We start from the raw sequence: 12,033 nt of genomic DNA, 5'->3' as shown, positions 1-12,033 counted from the left end.
AAAAAAAAAAAAATTATCAAATGAATATTCTTCATAAAGGCCTTCCCTGACCATTATTCCTACTTCTCAAAATAGGTTCTACTATCAGATAATTCCATAGTCCCCATAGCTGCCCCTTCTGACACTCATGATAACAACCTTTAAGGTTCCTTTGTGGATGGATGCCATGTTTTTAGAAAATTAAACAAAGTCAGTATTAGAGGATTAGGACAGAAAGAAGCTATGGAATTCTAGACTAGCCCTCATCATCTGGTTTTTTAATTCTAGAAATTTCATAGGGGAGCTTTTCAGATCCATCTGATTCCTAAGAGCATTTTTCTTAAAAGTCCCCCAGATATCATTTGAAACCTGCCTTGAAAGAGTATGTCATTTTGAAGGTAAACTCATGTAGTAAGAATTCTAACAGATTAGTTTTAGAAACTCTACTATGTATTTCATTGAGATTAAAACTAGCATTATTTATTTAATCATCCCCATAGTTTCAGTTCATTCAGGATTCTGATTATGTGTAGAGTTTTTGATGAGTTGGAAACTGTATTATGACTTATTTATAATTCACAAAATTCGCATGGGAAGGAAGCTATAAGGTAGAAAGAACAAAGCTGAATCTTGAGCATGTGGTAAATTTACAAATGTAAACGATGTCTTAACTAAAATAACAAATTCAATATACATGCTGTAATATCAGAATAGCTATGAAAAGAGTAAAAAATGAAATTATATTTTGTTTTTACAGAATTCCGAAGTACTCAGCACACAGATGGCCACACTGGGGCAGAAGCCTACCATATATACAATTCTGAAGAGAAAAGTTTATTTATCAAATGAGAAAATGAAAAAAGGGTATTTAATTTTTTTAATTTTAAATATAAAAAATACAAAAACTTAAACTAGATTTTAAAATCCTAGTGGAACTTTATAGAATATGTCTCATATGTTATTTTCAAGTGCCTTCTTTTATAAAACACAAAAGATTTTGATAATCAGAACTAACTACTAACTCAGAAAATGCTAGACTCTTGGATTCAAGTTTTACATTTGCGTCAATACCTAATCCTAAATCCAAGAGCTTCATTCGGGATGATGGCAAATCCTGGAAATATCTCAAAATGTGTTCTACTGGTTCATAAAAGTGAACCACAGTGGTGTCCGGTGCCCATACACCGCCCCCCCGCCCCCGCACACAAATTCTATCTGAGAGGCAAAATACGTTACTGTCAAAGTTAGTAGGTTATCATGAGGTATAGACAGACTTTCTCAGTCTATTAAGCACCTAGGCACAGGGCAAGGTGCTTATAACTAAAGGATAAAGTACCTGCCTTCAGTAATCTTACGTTTAGTGTGAGAGACAAATGAGAAACGGATATTATGTAGGAGTGAGCCCGGGGTACAGGGGAACACAAAGAGGGTACACCACCTCTGGCCTGGAGGAGAGGGAGTCAGGGAGGACTTTCCTAAAAAGGTGAAAAGAAGTAAAACCTAGCCAACTGGGGGAGGATTCCAAACCTAGGAAATGACAAACAGCAGGTCCTCAAATAATGTTCATTATAACATTGATTAGAAAAAAATTGATTCCCTGCTGGGGCCACTGCTGTGTGGAGTTTGCATGCTCTCTCCGTGTCTTTGTGGGTTTTCTCCAGGTATTCTGGTTTCTTCCCACATCCCAAAGCTGTGCACTTGAAGTTCATTGGTGTGTCTGCATGGTCCCAGTTGGAGTTTGTGTGGGTGTGAATGTCAATGTTCTGCTCTACGATGGGAAAGGCGTCCTGTCCGGAGTGGGCTCCTGCCTTGAGCCCTGAGCTGCCAGAATGGACTCTGGCCAACCACAACCCTGAACTGGAATAAGCAGGTTAGAAAATGAACAATTGGAGGGATGAATACAAACTATTGTAAAATAAAAATGTGTAAAGTAGACAAGACTCTGACATGACAAAAAAGTAAGCAGTGCTGTAGGAAAGTTCTCAGAGAGCTGCCATATTTGTGATGGTTGAGTTTTGGACTATGTAACGATAGGTGTTTCTTAACAACATGGCAAGCATTCATTTCTTGATTTATCCCACCATCACTATGATCGCCCTTACTCACTGATTCACCAAGAGTTGGGCAAATAATTAATTTTATTAATCTTTCTTAAATGTATGTGTATAGCTCACATTTATTGCAGTGTTTAATAGCAGTGTTTTGGGTCTTTACTTAGAAGTTTAGTGATGTTTTCTTGACCAGAAATATGTTGTAGGAACTTAACTCTTGTTTATATCAATTAGCCAGTGGTAAAATTGGTTTCATTACATGTAGTTTCTCTTGAAGTTGCAGTTTCTAAGAACCTATTACATTAAGTGAGAACTTACTGTATACAGGGCCCTTCAAACTGAGACCTGAGAAAAGAGATGCATTTTGGAGATGGAAACAAAAAGTTCAATTCATGGGTAGAGAGAAAGGAGTGCCATTTAGGAGGATAAAACATTTTAAAATAGTAATAATAATTTGAAGCTGAAATTCTGATTTTATAAAACAGGAGGTTGGAGGGTAGAGAGGCAGGAAAAAATTACTATAGATTCAAACTAAAGTGTCTGATTTAGCAGGAAGGTAGGAAGGTTATAGATAACATTGGTTTCTTTTCCATTTTGAACTGCTTTATTGAACTATAATTTACATATCATACAATTTACCCTTTTAAATGATAAAATTCAGTGGTTTTAGTATATTCAGCTATGCCACTATCACCATTATCTATCTAGAACATCTTTAACTACCCAAAAAAGAAATCCCATTTGCTCTTCCCTCCAGCCCCTGGCACTACTAATGTATTTTGTGTCTCTATGGATTTACCTATTCTGGATAATTCATATCAAGAAAATCATACCATCTATTCTTTGGAAACTGGCTTTTTTCAGTTAACATTATGTTTTCAAGGTTCATTCATTCCTTTTTATTGTCAAATACTATTATATGAATACACAACATTTTATTTATTCACTTCTCTGTTGATGAATATTTTAGTTATTTCCATTTTTGGGCTAATATGAATAATGCTGCTATGAACATTTGTGTATAAGTTTTTGTGTGGCCATATGCTTTTATTTCTCTTGAGTGTATACCTAGGAGTGAAATTATTGGATCATATATTATGTCTGTGTTTAATTTTGAGAAATTGCCAGACTGTTTTTTAAACCAGCTGCACCATGTTAATACTTTCATTCCTGGTGTATGAGGATTGCAGTTTCTCCACATCTTCACCAACACTGTTATTATCTGTTTTGTTTTGTTTTTACCCATTATAGCCATCCAAGTGGGTATGAAGTGGTCCTTCATTGTGGTTTTGTATTTCTCTCATGTCTAATGATGTTGAGCATATTTTCATATGCTTATTGTCTGTTTGTATATTTTCTTTTCAGATCCTTTCCCATATTATAATTGAGTTGTCTTTTTATTATTGAGCTCTAAGAAAAGCTTTTTTAAAATAATAATTATTTTTTTTTTTTAAACAGTTTCACTCTTGTCACCCAGGCTGCAGTGCAATGGTGCGATCTCAGCTTGCTGCAATCTCCACCTCCTGGGTTCCAGTGATGCTCCTGCCTCAGCCTCCCAAGTAGCTGGGATTACAGGCATGCACCACCACACCTGGCTAATTTTGTATTTTTAGTAGAGACAGAGTTTCTCCATGTTGGTCAGGCTGGTCTCAAACTCCTGACCTCAAATGATCCACCCACCCCAGCCTCCCAAAGTGCTGAGATTACAGGTGTGAGCCAGAGCACCTAACTTTTTTTAATTTTTTTTTTTTTTTGTGATGGAGTCTCGCTCTGTTGCCCAGACCAGAGGGCAGTGGCACAATCCCAGCTCGCTGCAACCCCCGCCTCCCGGGTTCAAGCCATTCTCCTGCCTCAGCCTCCTGAGTAGCTGGGATTACAGGCAGGCATCACCATGCCCAGCTTTTTGTATTTTTAGTAGAGACAAGGTTTTGCCATGTTGGCCAGGCTGGTCAAGAACTCCTGACCTCAAGTGATCCTCCGCCTCAGCCTCCCAAAGTGCTGGGATTACAGATGTGAGCCACCGAACCCGGTCTAAGTTTGTAACTTTTGTTTGACAGAATAGGCTTCTGGATTTTCTTCTCCCTCTGGCTAAAGAATTTCTAAAGAAACCACTGACTCCTACAGGTTCTCTGACTTAAAATTATACATGGAACAACAACAAAGCAGAACCAACTAAAATATGGGACAGAGAACTTGACTTCTCCACAGAAGGTACACAAACAGGCCAGGTACAGTGGCTTGCGCCTGTAATCCCAACGTTTTGGGAGGCTCAGGTGGGAACAGCCCGAAGCCTGGACAACATAGCAAGACCCTGTCTCTATTAAAAATAAATAAAGATGTACTACTGAACTTAAAAGTTTAATAAAAGACTATTAATAATTTTTAAAAATATAACGAATAACCAATAAGCACATTAAAAAACACACGGACACAGGGAGGGGAACATCAGACACAGGGAGGGGGACATCAGACACAGGGAGGGGAACATCACACACCAGAGCCTGTCGGGGGCCGGGGGGCTAGGGGAGGGATAGCAGGGGGTGGGGGGATAGGGGAGGAATAGCATTAGGAGAAATACCTAATGTAGATGACAGGGTGATGGATGCAGCAAGCCACCACAGCACATGTATATCTGTGTAACGAACCTGCACATTCTGCACATGTACCCCAGAACTTAAAGTATAATTTTTAAAAATAATTAGGCTGGGCGCAGTGGCTCATGCCTGTAATCCCAGCACTCTGGGAGGCCAAGGTGGGTGGATCATGAGGTCAGTTCGAGACCAGCCTGACCAACATGGAGAAACCCCATCTCTACTAAAAATACAAAAAGTTAGCTGGGCATGGTGGCACATGCCTGTGATCTCAGCTACTTGGGAGGCTGAGGCAGGAGAATTACTTGAACCTAGAAGGCAGAGGTTGCGGTGGGCTGACATCAAGCCATTGTACTCCAGCCTGGGCAACAAGAGCAAAACTCTGTCTCAAAAAAAAGTAATAATAAAAAATTAAAAATAAATAAATAAATAAATAATAAGATGCTCTACTTAGGCAGGTCATGGTGGCTCACACCTGTAATCCCAGCACTTTCGTATGCCAAGGTGGGAGGATCCCCTGAAATTGGGAGTTCATGACCAGCCTGACCAACATGGAGAAACCCCATCTCTACTAAAATATACAAAATTAGCTGGGCATGGTGATGCATGCCTGTAATCTCAGCTACTCGGGAGGCTGAGGCAGGAGAATCGCTTGAACCCAGAGGTAGCGGTTGCAGTGAGCCGAGATCGTGCCATTGTTTCCAGCCTGTGCAACAAGAGCAAAATTTTGTCTCTAAAAAAAAAAAAAAAAGACACTCGACTTCACTAATCCTTAGGAAAATGTAAATAAAAAACACAATGAGATACACTTCACATCCATTAGGATAGCTACTATGGCTGGGCATGGGGGCTCACGCCTGTAATCCAAGCACTTTGGAGGCCAAGGTGGGTGGATCACCTGAGGTCGGGAGTTCAAGACCAGCCTGACCAACATGGTGAAACCCCGTCCTTTAAAAAAAAAAAAAAAAAAAGGATGGCTACTATGGAAAACCCAGAAAATCGCAAATGTTGTTGAGGATGAGGAAAAACTGGAACCCCCGTGCATCCCTGGTAGGAAAGTAAAACAATATAGCAACTCCTCAAGAAATTAAAAATAGAATTATTGGCCGGGGTGGTAGGTCACACCTGTCATCCCAGCACTTTAGGAGGCTAAGACGGGTGGATTGCTTGAGCTCAGGAGTTCCACACCAGCCTGGGCAACACAGTGAAACCCCTTCTACACAAAAAATACAAAAAAAATTAGCCAGGCATGGAGGCACGTACCTCTAGTCCCAGCTATCTGGGGGGCTGAGGCAAGAGAATCACATGAGCTTAAGAGGTCAAGGCTGCAGTGAGCCAAGATGGTGCCACTGCACTGAGCCAAGATGGTGCCACTGCACTCCAGCCTGGGTGACAAAGTGAGATCCTGTCTCAAACATAAAATACCATAAAATTACCTTCTGATCCTGCAATTCCACTGCTGGGTATACACCCAAAAGAACTGAAAGTAGGGACTCCTAGAGACTTTGTTTCTCCAGAGAGAGGGAAAGGTTTTTATAGCTTCATAAACTCTAGGAAAAAGCCCCAGGGCAGCATAGCCCAGTTCCATCTCTAAGCCGAGAAACCTTAGAGAAAGCTCATGCCTCATTTCCACATTTTTCCATTTATAAAAACAGGAATTTCATATTATGCAACCAGCACATACAAGAGGTCAGTGAAAGACAGGGCACTGCCTACTCATCCTGGACTGGACATCTGGGCTGTCTGCTGACCTTGCCTCCGAATCACTGTCCAGCCCTCAGTTTCCTCATCTGTCCCTGCTGGGATTCTGAATGCCCCTGAATGCCCCATGGCTCCCAGGGCTGAACTAGAGATGGGAGTGGAGGAGCCACACGACCTCAGGGACTTCTAGAGAGCCCCTCTATCAGTGGATCCCGGTTCTGGGACCAGGAAGGAGAGCTCAGTCACTGAACATGACCCACAGCTTCAGCGGAGGCCCTCGCTGAAATGACTTTTTAGTAACCTTGAGCCTGTCTTGGGGACCATCTGGTGGAGGCCATTACCCAGAGCTGGGGATCTGCAGAAGGAGCCACCTTTATGGTGACAGACGCACACTGCCCAGCCCCAGTGGTCAAAATTTCTTCCTCCCACAAGTGCCAGGAGGGCAGGCTGAGAGGCCAGAGTGCCTTCTGGGACCCAAGGGCGTTAGCAGGACAGATCCAGCACACGGAGGACTTGAGCTGCAGAGCACTGAGCTTTATTTACAAACTTCTACAAAATTCCCTCACCCTCCACCTCAGGGTCCTCCCTCTCTGGACCCCAGGCAGCAGACAAGCCTGAGCCAACCGACCAGCCCAACCTAGGACAGCGGGGTCTGAGCTGGTGGACAGGAGCTTCCATCTCCTGGGTATGTCTCCCACAGGGGACAGGCTGGAGATGGTGGGAATGCTGTCCTCCTCCAGGGGTCAGTCCTTAGGGCTTCTGCCATGGGGCGTGGGGCCGAGAGACCTGGACCACTGACCAGATCGGGGTGGGGGGGGCGGCACCTGCATTGGCAAGGCCTGGATGGGGGATGGGGAAGTCTCAGGGGGCCACTTGAAAGGGACAGGCCATCCCCAGTTCCAGCCCCATTCCCTCCTGGATCTTGCAGTCAGGGTGGCCTTCCTGGGTGGAGCAGGGCAGGCAACAGGGAGTAGAGGAGTTCCAAGGGATGGCCAGAGTCAGGGCTGAGGGGCTGGGCCCCTGCAGAGAAACAATCCCAGGTTCCATCCTCCCACCCCAACCTTACCCACCAAGGGGCTCTGCAGTCCCCAGGCCTGCTCCAAGGTCTCTGTCCCTCTGGGGGGTACCCCAGGCTAGGATGCGATCTGGATCATACCAGGCGAAAAGGGCTGGTGCCTGACAGCTTCTGGTGCTGGGCCTCAGTGGAGACAGACGACCAGAGGTCCAGGTTCTTGGGGGCTGAGCTTTTCTCGGACTTTGGAGGGAGAATGTCCCAGCCCAGCAGGCAGTGCTGTGGAAAGCAAGGGGTTAAAGGTGCCTGGCCTGGGGCAGGCTCCCCCCACCCCCATCCCGACTGGACACACCCCCATCAAGGAGGGACTGTGCCCTCCCATTAGGAAGGAGGGCTCACCACATCAGGGCCTGTGTCTGTCCACAAGATTACCCCATGCCTCCCCCCGCCAACTTTTTTTTTTTTTTTTGAGACAAGTCTCACTCTGTCGCCCAGGCTGGAGTGTGGTGATATGATCTTGGCTCACTGCAACCTCTGCCTCCCTGGTTCAAGCGATTCTCCTACCTCAGCCTCCCAAATAGCTGGGACTACAGGCACATGCCACCAAGGCCAGATAATATTTTTGTATTTTTAGTAAAGACAGGGTTTCACTATGTTAGCCAGGATGGTCTCGATCTCCTGACCTTGTGATCTTCCCGCCTCAGCCTCCCAAAGTGGTGGGATTACAGGCGTGAGCCACTGTACCTGGCCCAGTCCTCCCCTTTCTTATCCCTGCGGATCCAGCCATCCCTGGAGCCCCGAGAGCTGAAATGGGAGGACAGGACAGTGACAGTGACATTCACAGGGCGCTTCCTGCTGTGGGCTTTCCTCTAAGCGCCCAAATGGATTACTTCACTCAACAGCCCCACCTTGCAGCCAGCATCTCTGAGGATGGTGCAGTTACGTCCATCTTAGGGACCAGCAAACTGACTTTCCTCTGCATCCTTCTTCTCTGACCCTGGCTGTCCCAACCTCAATTTAGGAGTGGGGTGGAGGAGAGTTGATCCTCCCACCTTAGCCTCCCAAGTAGCTGGGACTACAGGCATGCACCACTACACCTGGCTAATTTTTGTATTTTTATTAGACAGGATTTCACCATGTTGGCCAGGCTGGTCTTGAACTCCTGACCTCCAGTGATCTACCTGCCTCAGCCTCCCAAAGTGCTGGGTATGAGCCACCTCGCCCGGCCTAGAAAAAAACATCTGTACAGGAGGCACTACAGAAGCACAGAGACCTAGGTTCGAATCCTACCTCTTCCACCAAGGCACCTCCCCCTCTGCTTTGGTCTCCCCACCTGCAAGGGTGGGGGTAAGGCAGGCAGTGCCTGCACTCCTGGCTGCTGTGGGGGCTCCATGAGATAAGCCCCCTAAGAACTGTGCCTGCAGCACACAAGAGCCCAATAAACAGGCCCATTCATGTCATGCCAGCCTGCAGCCAGATCACCCTGGAAGCCCCGGGTACATGGAGTGGGTGTCCTACCTCCCTCAGGGAACAGGTGTGAGTGATGGAAGAGGCCCAGCCTGTGATGCAGAAACTTGGCTGCTCACCCTTGCTGAGCCCAGCCTTGCTCTGTGACCCTCCCTGGGGACCTGGGCCAGTCTGGACCAGCCCTGCCCTCATTGCCATCCAGCCCCACGTGGCTGCTCACCCGGGGCAGGGCCAGTGTGTCCGAGGCATCAAAGCTCTTCCGCCGGTGGATGCGGTACCGGTGCGGGGGGTCCAGGATCGACATGGGGATGCTTACCCTGCATGGGGGTGCAGTGGGGGACCCCTGAGGAGCCTACCGGTGGTTGGGAGGTCACACCCAGGCCCATCTTTACTCCTCTCAAAACCAGTGGTTCAGGCTCTGCCCTCCAGGTTTCCTAATGCTCTGGCCACTCACCTGACTTGCGCCGGCTGCGCCAGGGTCCCAGAGTCCCGCTGGTCCCGAGGTATCCTGCAGAGGCGGCAGGGGGTGCCGGGATCCACAGGCACCGGGAACAGGCGCCGGTTGACACGGTAACAGTACACACCTGTGAGGCCCATGAGAAGCCGCAGCTCCCCGAGTCAGGAACCCAGGTCCCCAGGCCCCGTGCTGCCCCCAGCAGCCACCAACCACACAGGGGCCAATCCCTCTGGGAAGCAAGTCAGGCCATTTCCTCCTAACCCCTTTCCTCCCAGAGCCTGGGGCCATGCCCTAAGGGGAGGGAAGGGACATCCTCCCGGGGCTCTCAGGAGCTAGGATGGAGTCTTGCCAGCTCGGGGGCTGCTGGGGAGGGTGGGATGGGGCCGCACAGGGCAGCCCCTAATTTGGAGCCCAGGCCTTAGCTCACCCCACCCCTACCAGGGCTTGGCCAACCTGTCCAGACCAGAGGCCTCCTTCCCTGAGTCTCAACACCTCAGGGGCCTCCCCAGGCCCCAAACCAACTCCCCTGCTCTGGGGCAGGGGAGGCCAGGGCAGCGGGAGGCTGGGCTACTGCCCGAGGGCCTGCACTCACATTCATGGTCTTCCTCCACACTGCTGCGGCTGCCGCTGCTCTCATGCAGGCCTAGGAACTGGGGTCTGAGAGGGCGAGGGGATGAGCAGGCCGGGGGATGGATCCGCTCTGCCACCCTCGCTCACCCTCGCCCACCCTTGCCCAGCCCTGCTCACTCAGGGTGGCTGCAGATACACTCCTCCTTGTTGGTTTCCCGAAACTCCTGCAGCTTCGAGAAGAAGTCCTCAGGCTGGCTTAAGATGGAAGAGCGGGTGTCCAGAGACCCTGGAGTTTTGTTATTGAGAAAACAGGCAGTCACTGGAAGCAAATGTGGGCTAAAGGTAGAAATGTGGCATCGGATGAGAAATAACAGACTGCGGCTTTACCCTGACTGCATGTGAGCCTTTGGTAAGATTCTCTCACTGGGCCTCAGCCTTCCCATCTGTGAATGGGAGCCATGGTGGTGCCTACCTAACAAGCTTATTGTGAAGGGCAGAGGAGTCAGCGGGAGGAACGGGGAGCACAGCTGGGAGCGGTGCCTGGTGCAGTGAGCATGAGACACAGCCAGTTCCCAGAATACTCCTGCATGTTCAGGTTCGTGGGGAGGGGCAGGATGAGGATGCTGGACAGAGAGAGAGAGGATCACAGGAAGCAAACCCTGGAGGAGCCAGGAGCAGAGAGGTGGAGCACACCAGAGCAGGGCCAGGGCCCAGATGGCAGCCTGGATGCTCACCTCGGGAAAGGCGGGGGAGCAGAGCACATGGACCAAGAGCAGGCATCGGGACAGGCGCCCCCATTTTCCCAGAACCAGGAAGGAGGGCAGTGAGCTGAGAGTTCAAGAAGTCCTCAAGGGCAGGGCCTGTGTCCCTGCCACCACTTGCTCCCAGCAACTCCACGGTGCACCTGTCTTTACTTTTTGAGACGGAATCTTGCTTTGTTGCCCAGGCTGGAGTGCAGTGGCGTGATCTCTGCTCACTGCAACCTCTGTTTCCTGGGTTAAAATGATTCTCCTGCCTCAGCCTCCTGAGTAGGCTGGAATTATAGGTGCCCACCACCACACCCAGTTATTTTCTGTATTTTTAGTAGAGACAGGGTTTCACCATGATGGCCAGTCTGGTCTCCAACTCCTGACCTCAAGTGATTCGCCCATCTTGGCCTCCCAAAGTGCTGGGATTACAGGTGTGAGCCACCATGCCTGGCATGGCCTCCTTTCTGCTCCTGCCATGCCTGTGGCCTTATATACCCGAGGCATATTAATCCAGCACTTTGGGAGGTTGAGGCTGGTGGATCACCTGAGGTCAGGAGTTCAACACTAGCCTGGCAAACCTGGTGAAACCCGTCTCTACTAAAAATACAAAAATTAGCCAAGCGTGGTGGTGCACGCCTGTAATCCCAGCTACTTGGGAGGCTGAGGAAAGAGAATCGCTTGAACGAAGGAAGCAGAAGGTGCAGTGAGCAGAGATCACACCACTGGACTTGAGTCTGGGCAACAGAGCAAGACTCTATCTCAAAAAAAAAAAAAAAAAAAAGAGGCCACGAGGCTGGAAGAAAGAAAGACAGGAGGTTACATCATGGGACCAGCAGAGGCCAGATCATGCCTCGTAAGTCTAGATAGGGATTCTGGATTTTACAATAAGTGCTGGGAAAAGCCCATGGCAAGGTTTGAGCAGGGGTGACCACGATCTGAATCCCATGTTTAAAAATTCCTTCTGGCTCCTATGTCAAAAATAATAGTGCACACCTGAATCCCCGGCAGCATCATTCACAACAGCCAAGAGATGGAAACCACCCAAGTGTCCATCCATGGATGAACAGATAAACAACATGTGGTATCTACACACAACGGATTATCACTCAGCCTTACAAAGGAAGGGAATTCACGCCTGTAATCCCAGCACTTTGGGAGGTTGAGGTGGGTGGATCACAAGGTCAGGGGTTCGAGACCAGCCTGACCAACATGGTGAAACTCCATCTCTACTTAAAAATACAAAAATTAGGCCAGATGCGGTGGCTCACGCCTATAATCCCAGCACTTTGGGAGGCCGAGGCGGGTGGATCACAAGGTCAAGAGATCAAGACCATCCTGGTCAACATGGTGAAACCCCGTCTCTACTAAAAATACAAAAATTAGCTGGGCATGGTGGTGAGTGCCTGTAGTCCCAGCTACTTGGGAGGCTGAGGCAGGAGAATTGCTTGAACCCAGG

The 12,033-nt window shown here is 48.2% G+C and overlaps 1 protein-coding gene and 1 long non-coding RNA gene across 2 annotated transcripts in view; one reads left to right on the top strand and one right to left on the bottom strand.

Moving 5' to 3' along the window:
- Positions 1 to 6: 6 nt before the first annotated feature.
- On the top strand, positions 7 to 1,933 carry LOC116566306. Its single transcript, XR_004275829.1, has 2 exons — positions 7 to 843; positions 1,641 to 1,933. It is a non-coding gene; the product is annotated as an uncharacterized LOC116566306 (long non-coding RNA).
- A 4,902-nt stretch (positions 1,934 to 6,835) lies between these two features.
- The window catches only part of MIIP (migration and invasion inhibitory protein), an 11,088-nt gene continuing 5,890 nt past the window's right edge, over positions 6,836 to 12,033 (bottom strand). The window contains 7 exon segments of the mRNA XM_032300434.1: positions 6,836 to 7,141; positions 7,144 to 7,161; positions 7,479 to 7,613; positions 9,022 to 9,118; positions 9,256 to 9,385; positions 9,851 to 9,915; positions 10,006 to 10,114. Coding sequence (XP_032156325.1) covers positions 7,073 to 7,141; positions 7,144 to 7,161; positions 7,479 to 7,613; positions 9,022 to 9,118; positions 9,256 to 9,385; positions 9,851 to 9,915; positions 10,006 to 10,114 — 623 coding nt within the window. The 3' untranslated portion in view covers positions 6,836 to 7,072.

The sequence above is a fragment of the Sapajus apella genome, unplaced genomic scaffold, assembly GCF_009761245.1.
Source record: "Sapajus apella isolate SASKATOON/1434 unplaced genomic scaffold, GSC_monkey_1.0 scaffold43, whole genome shotgun sequence".
Classification (NCBI taxonomy): domain Eukaryota; kingdom Metazoa; phylum Chordata; class Mammalia; order Primates; family Cebidae; genus Sapajus; species Sapajus apella.
The sequence above is the reverse complement of the archived record's forward strand: the minus strand, read 5'-3'. Positions and strand labels throughout refer to the sequence as shown.